Below are 14,810 nucleotides of genomic sequence, written 5' to 3' on the forward strand. Positions count from 1 at the left end.
GAACAGTCGACACAATTACGCCGACCTGTTGGAACTGGATATACACAGACGGATCCCGGAAAGCGACAAACTTACGTGAATCACTATGGGGGTTTTAACACCTTTTGTACGGTGGTCGGTATATGGTACCACCATACTTGTGTTGCGAAAAATTCTATATTTTTCAATTGATATTTATCTTTCTCTGACGATAAAGGAAAACTTCGTAAGGAAAAGATATTACTTTATTGCGTAAATCTGCAAAGCACCAGGACATGTAAAGTATAAAACAAAAACTTAATAAGGTAAACCAACATAAAAAAATAAGAATCATAAATGCACTGCCGGGCGGCAAAGGATAACTAGCATATACGATTCAAGATATCGTACTGTGAAAACAAAAGGACATGTCAGTTTACGTTGGTTTTCTATGACATATTATATATCTCTCAGAAGAGGTTGCCAAACATTTTTTTTTCCTCTTAGACCACTTTAAAAATTTTACTGGTTCCAGTGAACCCCTCGTACCATTTTTTGGTCTCGCTAACGCACACCCCGTCGAGTTTCCCGTAGACCCCTAGGGGTCCACCTGTACCACTTTAGGAATCAATGCTGTAAACCATAGGTTCTTAACGTGGGCGATTATACGTCTTTGTAGGCGTTTGAGACTTTCAACTGGGCAATAGAAGACCCAGAAAAAATTAGAAGCATTGAGATAGTACAGAGGAGACGCAAAAACATTAAAAAATATTGTCTAAAAGAGGCAAAAACTACACTCTAATTTTATTGCAAATACACCCTTATACCATTGAACTAAAAATTTTGTTGTACATCGACATTATAAAAATATTAAAAAATTATGATACCTCTTAAAATGAGGAAACTGCACCATGAAATTGTTATTGTAGTAAATGACTGTATTTTTTTGATATACAGTAAAGTTTTGCATTCGACCTTTATAAATATATTTAACTTAACTTTACATACCTACATTAATTTTAAAAGGACATATTATAAAGAAAAGATCTTAAAACAAAAAATGAAATTGTAAAATGTAATATTTCATTTTGTGTGTATCCTGCGAACTCGATGTTTGTCATTACGATATTTGAAATCTTCACCATAAAAATATATTCATCAACTAATATATCCTATCATCATCAGCCCTGTATTATATACTGCCCCACTGTTGGGCACGGGCTTCTCTTACTACTGAGAGGGATTAGGCCTTAGTCCACCACGCTGGCCTAGTGCAGATTGGTAAACTTCACACACCCTCGAAATTCCTATAAAGAACTTCTTAGGTATGCAGGTTTCCTCACGATGTTTTCCTTTACCGTTAAAGCAAGCGATAATTCACAAAAAATACACACATAATTTTTTTAGAAAAGTCAGAGGTGTTTGCCCTTGGGATTTGAACCTGCGGACATTCGTCTCGGCAGTCCGTTGCACTACGTACCAACTAGGCTATCGCCGCTTTTTATCTAAACTAATATATCTACAGCGTATCATATTTCTAATGCCAGATATCCACTACACATATCTTCTACTTTCCATCTATATTACCCTATTTGTGTTCCCAGGCCGCCCTGCTGACCATCGAGCAGATGATGCCCTCAGCCGTGGCTATGGTGAACAGAGCGCTAGAGCAGTTCTTCAGCAATCTAACAGACCCTTTCATGAGGGTGAAGGTCAAGGACCTGCTGTTCGACGGCGTGTTCCTCAATTGTGATGGAGATAGTCCCGCCCTGAGTAAGACAAAGCTAAGCTATTTTATTTTATACAAATACAACTGACGATTCCGCTGCACCTGATGGTAAGTGAGGCGACGTTAGATAGAGTACAAATTGAAATATTATATTCCCTATGCAGGCGATACAATTGTGCGTTTTCGAAACCAGAAAACAATGATGATTCGGGGCATCTGAAGAATTCCGCCACGATACCCCTCGATAGAGACCCCATTCTCGCGAGAGAATTGGGATTAACGGGAGGGGCATGATGTTGTAAACGCCTTAGGCATACATTTGCATTTGGGGATATCTTTATACCCTGGTACAGAGAGGGGCCGCAATACGGCATGGCGCAGGGACGGTCCCGTCATTTATCGAAGCCCAGAGGTATAAGATTTGGTCAGATCGTTGAACCCAAAATTTTAGATCCAAATCAAGCATTTGTATCCACGACCTTTCATTTCAAAACGAGATAATCACGCGCCAGCTAATTGTCAAAAACTAAAATAATCATAAAATACATTGACCTCAAATGAACTTATACCGGTTTCTTTAATCTTGGAATTTCAAGATCAACGACAATTATAAACTATAATAGAGCAAAAAATCATGTTAAGTTGTTCGTTCAAGTTTTTTATTAACGTGTAGTGAGATTGAAGCACGTATATGTCATAAATCATTCGGGACAGATATTAAACTTTGTTGTTAAGCAAAACAAATATTTTTATTTTAAATATACGTGTTTTCTTTTGTGATAATACCTATTCCATTTTGTTATCTATACAATGGTGGGTTATAAGAAGTAATATTAATCATACCAGACCTGTATTATATGCAGTCCACTGCTGGGCACTGGCCTCTTCTATTACTAGGGTTCAGCTTTTAATCCGCAAGCTGGCCTAGTTCGAGTTGGTAAACTTCACATACCCTCCAAATGCTTTTTAGAGAATTCTCCGGTACGTGGGTTTGCTCACGATGTTTTCCTTCATCGTTAAAGCAAACGATAATTCATAAACAATATACACTTAATATTGATAAATTAGAAGTGTATGCATTAGGTCTTCAAATTGCAGACCGTTCTCAAATAGACTATCGTGTACTTAATGTCGGTATTAAATTACGAAAAATAAATACGTTTTTTGGAATCTAATACTTTATTATTTTTGATGGAATATCTCTAAGCTCTTGTATGCAAGAGTCCGGCTGCGTAGTAACTATTGCAATGTCTATGTCTGTTTCCAAACGAGCAAACACTGAACCGTCGTGTTCAATTCGAAGGACATTGGAACTAATTTAATAACTGAAACGTGTCTGCAAGTAACGATTGCAACTACGTGCTACGCCGTGGTTTGTTATTCAAATTCCAGTCTTCTTAAAATATGGCATAAAACACGACACGGACGTCAGCGTCGTTTGTTGTGATTGGACGAGAGGGTAACATGTGACTCACGCGTTGGTCTCTCCACCAATCACGATCGGACGACGCGGACTTTCGTGACGTGTTTAGTTTGCTATATCCTAGTATGGCTGGATGTTGCTTTTTTTATTGGGTAGTCATGTAATCGACTGCATAGCAAACTTTTAAATAAAATAAGGAATTACACGTTATATGTTATATAGGTATGCAGGTAAGGTAACAAATGCACACGTACTCGTTGACTCTACTATTGCCCTAGATATTATCTCAACAAGGAAAATAGTTACAACGCAATACGAAACATAATTACACCGTGTGCGTATTATTTGTACTTGACATTTGAACATTGTAAATAATTGACTAGGCTAGTGCCTGGTTAATATTTTTTTTTCGTAGTCAAAACTTATATCTCCGCCAAGAACACAACATACTGCCATGCTTAATAATTACACTGCCTCCTAAAATGTGGCGTAAGAAACTGTACACGAACGCCCTTGTCGTTTAATTATGATTGGTCAAGAGACCATCGTGAGACTCACGTGTCTCTCAACCAATCATAATCAAACGACGGACGTACGCGTCTTATATGCCACATTCTAATGCTAGTTTAAGATTAGCAAGTTCTTGCAGTAATATATTACAAAAATTCCAGATGCAATTCTATACACACACATGCCACAACTCCTGCAAGCTTGAAAATTTGCAGAAGTCAACTTGCTTTGAGTGTTTATTATGTAAAATTGCTTACGGAAGTCCACTTTTACAAGATTTATTGCCAATATAAATCTTCCCGAAGGACATTAGACGGGCAGCAGCATCAGTCAAGCTCGTCTTGTATTTGAATTGTAAAACATCTCCAGTGCTCCTTTTATTTCCATTATAAAATGTTTTACACGGAGTAGTTATTATCATACTCTATAGGTAACCTTGACTGTTGATCAAACGGATTAATGTTCAAGTTTTGCGCGGGAAAAACGCGTCGAAAGTTTTTACATAAAATAATTGGAGTTGTATTTTCCTAGTATTATTTGTATCATAAAATGGGTTTCTTGTATCTTATATCTTCATGGTTTAACTATTGGACCCGTCTCAGACTCTAATTAGAGATAAAATTTAGTTTCGAGGTCATAAAGGATTGAGGAATTGTGTAAAACAAAGCAGTTCCTAAACAATTTTGTAACAGACCTCAACACGGTAAGCTATCTCTGTTACTAAGATTTAGATAACAAATTGTAAATTGGTTTGGGAAATCACTATTACATATATACTCCATTGGGCTCCATTTAAAGTGGAAACTTACTCCATACGAACATTTTAAATAAAATAAAATAAAAATATATTTACTTAAGTACACGAAAAAGTATAATTTTCTTAAAATAGTATAACACTAAACCTTAATAATAAAAGCACTGCGCACGAAACAATAGGCGCTACTCAAATATTTTTATTTCATTCGTGTTATTTCTTAAGAGGATGCCGAAAATGAGTTTTTATTTATTTACTAGCTTCCGCCCGCAGCTTCGCCGCGTGGATTTCGGACTTCAAAAATGGAGGAGGTGCTCAATTTGTCGGGATGTTTTTTTAATGTATGGTGGTATGCAGGTGGTCCTCTACAGATTTATTATAAGTATAGATTGATTAATAATGTTAAATTAAGGATGACTGAGAGTGTTATAAACGTAAGAGTAGACAAATATAATGAGAAAGCTTCGAACTGCTAAGCTATCGTGAGTTACACGTGTTATTGTGAGTCAACCATAAAAGATATGCTGTCGTGGGATATTTTTTATATAATTTTAAGGAGAACATTTCCGTTATACGTGATTTCTGTGTAGCTTTAACCATTAAGGTTGCACACGCGACGGAAGCTTAAAAAATGGAGTAACTTCTCCCGTTTTCCCAACATTTCCCTTCACTGCTCTGCTCCTATTAATTGTAGCGTGATGAAAAGTATACTATAACCAGCTCAGGAGTATGAAAAATAATTGTACCAAGTTTCGTTAAAATCCGTCGAGTAGTTTTTGTTTCTATAACGGTTATACAGACAGACAGAGAGACAGACAGACAGACAAAAATTTTACTAATTGCATCTTTGGCATCAGTATCGATCCTTAATCATCCCCTGATACTTATTTTGGAAATATATTTCATGTACAGAATTGACCTCTCTACAGATTTATTATAAGTATAGATGAATTTGCATTAAATTTTATCTTTACGGCACAATGAGTGAAAACCGATGAAGTAGAAGTTGGTAGATTAAATTCTGTCTTGTTTTTGCGCAGTCTTTTCAGTAATTCGATGTATTGAGTATTTTATTTTTTATATCTACAACCTAATGGAACCACAAGCCATTAGCTTGATCTTAAGCTGTTATAGTAACAACATACCCTATAAAATTTAATTCCTTGGCTCTGCAGAAACTATTTTCGTTAAAATAAGATTCAATCTGGTAATCTCCAGTAAATACTTTGACCACAATGTATCAAACTGTAGCCCAATTATACTAACATACCTCTGGTGGTAGGATGTTTGCATCCCGTAAACCCGCCATACCCACGTAAGTGTCGCGTTCCAGGTTCAGCCTGAATATAACCAGTTTCAAAAAGGCCGACATAATTGTATCGACTGACCGGGGGTAATCGTCTCTCGTCAGTTAACAAGCTATCTGGAGTTTACTCCGCTTCTGCAATGCAGTGGAGCTTTGCCATGAACGCATAAAACAATGAGTGCTGCTTGGTACAAAGAATTTATAAGAAGTACCGCTTGTTCCAGGTCTAGTATGCGCTAAGTTGAAGGCCGACAGTCCACCTACAATGCGACCAGCTGAAGATGGAGTCAACGGATACTACTTCTCAATGTTTTCACATGTAAGATGATTTGTTTGTTGCCTATACCTATTAATATTAATAGCCATTTGAACATTTCGTTACTAAAAGAAACCACATACTTATCTTATTAAAAATAACACTTCACAATAAGTATCTTGAACCGTAGATCTAAAATAAAAAAGGTTAAGTTTTGAACAAAATAAATGTCTATTTTTTTTTACGCGCCCTATTGCCATTCTAAGAGAATTCGTCAAAGCGATAATATCACACTTTCAGTTAGAACTACAATCACGCAAACGCCATATTCACACTAAACTACAAAAAAAAAAAATATCACGAAATAAAACCGGAATTTTTGTGAAACTAATGGTGGATACAAGAATAACCAAACCAGGACCAGTGGCGTGACTTCACCGAGAAGTATCCGAGGCATATTAATCGAATGAGGTCCGCCTGACATGAAAAATCTATACCTATATACCGGCTAAGGCCGCCACTGCCAGACTTCCCAACAAACATTACCTTTGTTAATATACCTAGTCTTGCCATAAATATTGTAATAAAGAAAAAAGAAAATTGTTAACTGCAAATAACATTTATTACTTTTACAGTGTGTCAGTTTAATACATAAATATAAAACAATTAAAAATATAAAAAGCTTATTCGAAGTGGTCTCCATTGGCTGCAATACAGTCCTTTAAACGATGAGGCCAGTTATCAATAGAAGCACGCACTCTTTCCATGGGAAAATTCTTCACTGCCAATCGTATAGATTGTTTTAGGGACTCCAAATTATCATGGCGTTTAGAGCAAGCTGTACTCTCTAAAACTGACCACAAATCATAATCCAGCGGATTAAGATCGGGACTAGACGACGGCCAGTCTTCAGCTCTGATGAAGTCCGAAACGTTCGATTCCAACCAAGACTGCGTGGACCGAGCTTTATGACCCGGCGCCGAGTCTTGCTGGAAGGACCATACTTGGTTATTGAACATGGTGATGTTAAGGGGCTTAACTACCTTCTCAAGAATGGTATCTTGATACACTTGTGCCGATGTTTTGATACCTTTTTCACAAAAATATGGCTCAGTCACTCCTTCATAGCTAACACCCCACCAAACCATCACTGAAGTCGGATAATGTCCACGTTGCACTCTGTCGACTAATTGGGAAGCTTCCTTAGAGCTTTGAGCATAAATACGGTCATTTTGTTTGTTAAAATGTTGCTCAATTGTAAAAATTTTCTCATCCGTAAACAAAATTTTTCTGTGACCTCCCTTTGCGTACCGCTTCAGTAGTTGTTTCGATTTTACCACCCTATTCTTCTTTAAATTATCAGTTAAGAAATGGCCAGTGCGTCTCTTATAGGCTGCAAGTCCTAAGTCATCTTTTAAAATACGCGACATGGTTCTAGGTGCTATCTTCATTTCCCGAGATAAAATCTTTTGCTTTCGGACAGGATTTCTTCGAATTCTTTCCCTTACTGCTTTGACCACCTTTTTCGTACGAACACTACGTGGACGGCCAGATCTTTTCTGTCACAAACAGAGGAGGTCTCATTGTACCTATTAATAGCCCGGTACACAAACATTTTACTAATACCAAGTGTATGGAGAGTTTTAAAAATTGCATTTGGCTCCATACCTACTTTGTGTAATGCTATCACAGCGATTCGGTTCTCTTTATCACCCCACACCATTTTAATATCGCAAAATATTTTACAATGTATTGGCGCCAAAATGAGAAAACACAATGAACAATCGTATAAAAATGACAGATTCGAAATTCAAATGTAATATTTTTTTATAATTAAGTGTAACAGTATTTATGGCCAGACTAAGTATATTAATATTTCACAGCTAAACAGAACAGAAACTGGACCTTACGAGATGGTTCGTGGTACTGAAGACGTGTTCGCGTTAGGTAACATAGTGTCGTACAAAGAGAAGAAGTCCGTTTCGGCGTGGGGCGACGAATATTGCAACCGCATCAATGGGTCTGACGCCTCGATATTCCCCCCAATTGACGAGAACAATGTACCTGAACGGCTTTACACTTTCGAGCCCGAGATTTGCAGGTAAGCGAGAAATAGCACTATTTCTATTGTAATAAGGTATAAATAACCAAACATGTCGAGGATTCTGTAGAAGTAAGTTTTGTTATTTACCACTCTATTTATCTTCCGTTTGATTAATTTATTAACGGAGATCGGAATCTGGTGTACTCACTCCAGCTTGGCTCCAAACAATGGGTGCCATTGGAAGTTCACTTGTTGAATTAAAGTTGCTATAGCAGTTATGAGAAGGGAGATTATTGCGCTATAAGAAATTTCCTTAACAGAATATTTAAGAAGTGTCTAAATCATTCATACATAGATTCCTAACGTCAACATAAAACTAAAATAGGCTCCTTTACAACTCAGCCTATAAAACACCAAATAGCCAAAATGTAGTAAAAGAGTTTTACATCGTAAATTCTATATTAGGAATTTAATTTATATTCCAGGTCCTTATATGCCAGCCTGGCGGGCAAAGCGACCCTCTTCAATATCAGCACTTATTATTACGAAATTTCCTCGTCGGCGCTCGCTTCCAAGAGCGCCAATCCTGACAATAAATGCTATTGCAAGAAGTAAGTATATAACGATAGCTCAATAAGATAGACGGATACAGCTAGTTCAATGCCATACCCCAAAGTAATTTCGGTATCTCACGTGCCATTTTAAATTCTAAAAATAACTGGTAGTTATATAAAGAAAATAATATTTGTTTGTCATGATATCTCTCATGGGAATATTTTAGAAACGCTGGTTGCGCATATCTTTTTATAAGATTATATTATAATACCATTGGTCCTGGGTCTGATTTCTCTCCGATCATGTCGGATTACCGTCTTACCCGACTATGACAGTGAAGGAACAGAGAACGCGACTGTGTTATCCATTTGTGGTATATATTTCCGACTGTACCTGGCTGATCTCCGTTGAGATTAGGCTCCGTGGTGGAAAGTCGGTTAAATGGATTAATTCATATTAAAGCCGTTATGGCCACCCATGATGTTACCCTTTTAATCTCTCGATTTAGCTCGTTTAATCCTAATACTCCGCTCCTACGCAATGGATGCCGCAACGTTACGTAACTCGTCCCATAGCAGTCAGTTAAAGTCGATGTAATATTAAGAAGCAAAATTCTTTGAAAAAGGAATTACTGTTGAAGCTAAATAAGAACAAGTTTTATGAAATTCTCAGTAACAATAACACTTTTAGCCATAAGTGGCTCAATTTTTATAATTTTTATCTTCCAAATACATGCAAAATTCCACAGTACATTGTAAGACCTTAGTAAAAATATATAGGGGTTTTGAATTTGTTTAACAAAGGTCAATAACTCCGCCAGAACACAATGTATCGCCTTTGACAGTTATTTGGATCCTAAAACGTGATGAAAAATACAATGTAAGTAAAATGTCAACAGTTGTAAAAGAATCGAAATTGTTTACAATAGAATATAAATGGACAGCATTTTCTTGCTTATTTCGGGCTATAACTCTTAAATGACAAACTGCTTGAATAATGGATACCACAAAATGTAAAAATCATTTAACGAAATAAATAACATTAAAATGCATATATTGAAAATAAGATATTTTCTAACCTTACAAAGTTATTATCAAATAGCTAAAACAAATGTTAAAAAGGCCAATGTCTTCTTTTGTTGCCCAACCATTTACACATTACACAAAAAATCTGAAAAAAAATTCATTACCGTTTACTAGCTTTCGCCTGCGCTTCCGTCCGCGTGAAGATTTTTCGAGATAAAAACTGGCCTATATCCCTCCCAGGATGTTAAATTATACCAAATTTCCTCGAAATCAGTTAAAAGTAAACCATTATACAGACTGATCCCGGAACGCGACACACGTGGGTCACTTTTAACACCTTGTATACGGTGGTCGCTACTCGTGCGGATATAAAATATATCCTAGCACCAGTAAATGAATAACACAATCAATTCGTTTAGAGACTGGAGCGCTAGCCACGACGGTTGCCTTCTGATGGGCGTGTTCAACCTCATGCCGTGCCAGGGCGCGCCGGCCATCGCCTCGCTGCCTCACTTCTACCTGGCTTCCGAAGAGCTGCTGGAATACTTCGAGGATGGCGTCAAACCTGACAAGGAAAAGCATAATACTTACGTTTATATTGACCCGGTGAGTTGTACCCGAATGTCAGATTTAGGAATTAATTATTGAATGCAGTTTTCGTCTTGTTGGTTGTTATCACTAAAAGTACTACCAGCATTGTTCAAAGGATATTAGAGTATAAATATTGAGAGTTATGAAAACTCACGTATCAGCCCGGAGTCTGGAATTTGTGCCCGATACGGCGATAGGCTCGCCCCCTATCACATCATGGGACGGAATACACTAGGCGAAAAGTGGGTGCCCTGGTTTCGCTTCTGCATACTCCTTCGGGAATTAATGCGTGATGATGTGTGCCTCTGTGTGAAAACTCGCGTCAAAATCTCTTGGTGTTAAACTTGGTGTTAATATTAACAAAATATATAAGAAGGACATCCGATCGATTATTCTATCGCTAGAATATCTCATTCTCCTACATTTTTTGTTTTCTATTAGCGTAAACAATTGTAGAAAGGCGTCTTAACTACGACCCCTGGTACACATCAGACAATCATCATCATCAGCGTCAGGATGTCCACTGCTGAACATGAGCCTCCCTTAAAGATGTCCATTTTCGAACTATTATAAGCGGCCCGCATCCAGCGACCTCCTGCCACTTTTAGGAGGTCATCTGTCCACCTCGTGGGACATCAGTCAATAAGCACATGAATTAATTTTTGTTGTAGGTGACTGGTGTTGTGCTGAAAGGAGTCAAGAGGCTACAGTTCAACATCGAACTGCGGAATATTCCTCGAGTGCCTCAACTACAGGCCGTGCCTACTGGACTATTCCCTATGCTTTGGATTGAAGAGGTTAGTAGTCAGTCTTATAAATGTTCGAAATCCAATCTCAAATTACCCATATTAATTAGAATTTCACTTCTCGACTTTTGTAAAATTATGTGTGTATACTTTGTGAATTATCGCTTATTTTCGATGACGGAAAACACTTGAGGAAACCTTCATATTCGAGAAGTTCCCAATAGAAATTATGAGGGTGTGTGAATTGTAACAATCCGCACTAGACTAACATAGTCGACTAAGGCCTAATGTCTCTCAGCAGTAGAAGGGACCCGTGCCCAGCAGTGGGACAATATAGAATACAGGGCTGATATCATAGTTTTTTAAAAATTAAATCGCGCGGATTTTTAAACATGCTTTATCATAAACGAACCTCTGTGGTTGATAGTTCCCATTGTTGCAGATTTGATCACTGACATAATTTTTTGTGATTTTTTCTAGGCAGGTGGGTGCACGTGCACCTACTTGCACCCCCCTCCCAGCGCCTACGACTGAAATTACTATTATATTACTGGCGAAAAGGAAAGTTAATAAGATTTCTAATTTCCAGGGGGCAGTAATGACACCAGATCTCCAGCAAGAGCTCAGAGATGCCCACGCGCTGCTTTCGTACGCCCAACTAGCGCGGTGGATAATTCTCGCCGCAGCGATTATATTAGCGATTGTCGCTACAATTACCGTCGCGCGATCAACCTCGCTTATTTCGTGGCCACGCAATAGCAACTCTGTCAACTTCATAATAGGCCCTATGGTTAATGATAAAATGCGTTAATTTTTGTTTGTAAAGGTGTGCTCGCTGTATGGTTTCGGAAAAGGCGGTTTATTTCACGCAATAGTTTAAGTCTAAGTTATGTGTACAGTTTGTTGTTAAAATAAATTAATGTGATGACATTTGTGTATTTTTTTATTACTGCCGACAATATGCAGTATTTATAAAAAAAAATATTCGTTTCAAAAATCTGATCTTTGTACCAATTCTATGGCATGCATAGCCTGGTTTAAAACTTCTAGCAGGCATCTTAATTGAAGTAAAATATTTCAACTATTTTATGTATTTAATCAAAAGTCATTTACTTTGCAATGACAACTACTCCACTTAATTCAATTTGTAAAAATAGTTTAAGAAAACATTATCACTTTTACAGCCAATTAATTGTGGATAAACAGACACATTGCCACAAGAGCAAAATAAAAAAAATAATTCATTTAAATTTGGAACTTGGTTTAATCTATTTGGACGGCTGTCGCGATCAGTTATCTCGTTTATCTGTCAATCAGCTGTTTTTCATATTTCATCGATATCTATTCTGCTTTCCTACATTATCATATACTTGAAGTGGCACTGATAAAAATCCAGTGACCATTATAAAACCCTGAGGAAAACAGATGAGTTTTCAAATTCCTATTTTAATATGTAACAGTATTTATTAGGATAAAAGACCCACAGCCAAAACACAAAAAAACACATTTAATTTGAATTTGGAATATTTTAATCAGTGTCTGAGAATGTTCCGCGCCCGCTGGACTCGTTGTCGGGAGTATCCATCGGTTCTACTTCAGGCTTCACTTCGATCTCTCCCACGGACTTGATGCACTTAATCGTGTACTTGTTGAAGTCGCATCTGTAACAAGATAATATAAATTTACTAATGTTTCATGTTTGATAAATTGAGCTGTAATGTTAACCTAACAAGTTCTTGTATTCTGTAGCATATTATACTCGTATATTATGATAGATCTTCTATATATCATAATAAAGAACAACATAAGCTGAAAGCGTTTCGTTTTATACGCTTACCAAAATTATAATTTTCTCATCATTCCCAATCTCCTCTCTTTAAATGCCAACCAAGCACCTATAGCCGTTCTAGCTATGAAAATATAGTCTGAGCATTTCCTTTCGTTTTATATTTTAGGTAATATATTGTAATTTTTAATTGTGTTTTTGCATAAACTCCCCTTCGATCCTGAGATAATGTGTGGCCAAATAAATATATTCTCTGACTAACCAGATTTTGAAAGTACATTTAATAATTAATTCAACCCAAACACTACAGAAACAATCAATATTCTAATCACTGATTGAAAACACGTCCAAGTGTAACATCCCGCAATAAAATCCGACCTAAGTCCCCAAAGCGTTCAAATGGGCCTAGACAAATTTTATTGTAATCGATTCGAGCGGTGTCGTTAAGACCTGTAAGCCTTGCTTGAATTCTCTAGACGATTTAGATCCCGCGCGATTGTATAGTGCAAAAGTCTATACATATTATAAAAGTCTCCAATAGCTTTCTGTCTGTATGTGATCGATTTTCTCAAAACCTACTTGGCGTGAATGGCGCAAAGGTTCGTGTCTTCGAAAAGACCGACCAGGTAAGCTTCGCTGGCCTCCTGCAGCGCCATGACGGCGGAACTTTGGAAACGCAGATCGGTTTTGAAATCTTGCGCTATCTCACGAACCAACGCATTTTGTACGTTATTACTAAAAGATAATGCAATTTTGAGAAAGATTTTGGTTAATAATACATTACGGTTTCATCTAAATTGACTGAAATATAACGACTTCTGCTGAAGAGGTCGCGTGGTTGTAAAAATCTCGTGGGTCGCGGATTTACGCGGGAAAACACACTGATTTCCACGCGGGCACAGCTGGGCATCACAAAGGAAAAACGTCATCATTACAGGATAGCCAAAAAACAAAATTTTACATTTCATATCTTCAATTCTTTGCCAATGGAGATTCTTTCTAGGCAGATACTTTAAAAATTCATAAGTAATGTAAAGTGAAATAAAGTTTAAATAAAAAACTTGACTTATAAGACTCAGTTTTACATTTTTGTCATTTGCCACAAAACAAATTTGAAGCCGTATCTCCCTCATGTTAAGAGATATCAAAGAGAGATATTTCATGAGGGAAATCGGCTTAAAACAAATTTTAAATATACAGATAGATGGAGGATACAATTTCTAGTTCATACAACATGAACTAATATGATATTTGAAAATTTCAAGGCCCGCACATATTTGTGTTATAAAATGTGATAGCCATAAAGTTGTTTACTGGTAGCTAGATCTGCGCCTAAATGCCAAAGTAAATATACTGAGAAACGGAAGGTCCTCTCAGTCCTGGATTTGATTTAGTAAAGTAAATACGGCGTGCGTTATACCTACACAACTAACCAGCAATTTGTTTTTGTAAATGAACTTACGTAAAGTATTTACTGCGTGCATTTAACGTACGCCTGCAATTTGTTTTCGTAAAAATTAACTTAATCGTTTTTATACTATGCCTAAAAAGGGCGTTAAGAAAAATAAAGACAGTTAAATGTGGAATATAGTAAATATCTTAGATAACCAACGCCATATAAAATTTGAATCCTTAAGGATTTAATAGATTCCTCTTTGCTAAACCCCGGGAATCCACGCAGTTTGTGACAAAGAATTACAACCCCAGTGGTTTCAAAGCTAAGTTCTAAAGCTAACTCAGCTGTGACCTGTCGTAAAGCTATTGATAAGTTAGTTGGAGCTTCGATTGTTCGAATAGTGAAATGTCATTTATGTTAGTTCTGAAAATTGTTTAACTTAAACAATGTAAGAAAGTTAGACAAAGAGTAAAATTGCCTGTGTGACGAAGTTGTATCATGATACGACTGCAGTGTTGAGGTCTTGGGTTCGATCTCTTGGTCAGGCACAGTGATTTTGTTTTTTTTCTCAGAATCAGTATGGAGTGTGGCATGTGTGCCTGATATAGCGATAGGCTCCCCACTATCGCGTCGTGGGATCTAGCTGCACCTTCGGGAATTAAGGCAAGGCACTTTGATTTATCCCCGAATGGATAGAGATAAGAGCCACGGGTAGGCTACACAGGTACAAC

General features: G+C 37.1%; 1 protein-coding gene across 1 annotated transcript; it reads left to right on the forward strand.

The window, feature by feature from the left end:
- Positions 1-1,562: 1,562 nt before the first annotated feature.
- On the forward strand, positions 1,563-11,827 carry LOC119192362 (sensory neuron membrane protein 2; the record flags this gene model as incomplete). The annotated part of the gene is given in 7 exon segments (XM_037446184.1): positions 1,563-1,731; positions 5,905-5,999; positions 7,820-8,037; positions 8,466-8,591; positions 9,980-10,166; positions 10,823-10,948; positions 11,487-11,827. Coding segments are annotated over 7 exon segments (1,143 nt in total), but the record flags the coding sequence as incomplete, so codon positions are not given.
- Positions 11,828-14,810: the final 2,983 nt, after the last annotated feature.

This window comes from Manduca sexta, unplaced genomic scaffold (assembly GCF_014839805.1).
Source record: "Manduca sexta isolate Smith_Timp_Sample1 unplaced genomic scaffold, JHU_Msex_v1.0 HiC_scaffold_2687, whole genome shotgun sequence".
Taxonomy (NCBI): Eukaryota; Metazoa; Arthropoda; class Insecta; order Lepidoptera; family Sphingidae; genus Manduca; species Manduca sexta.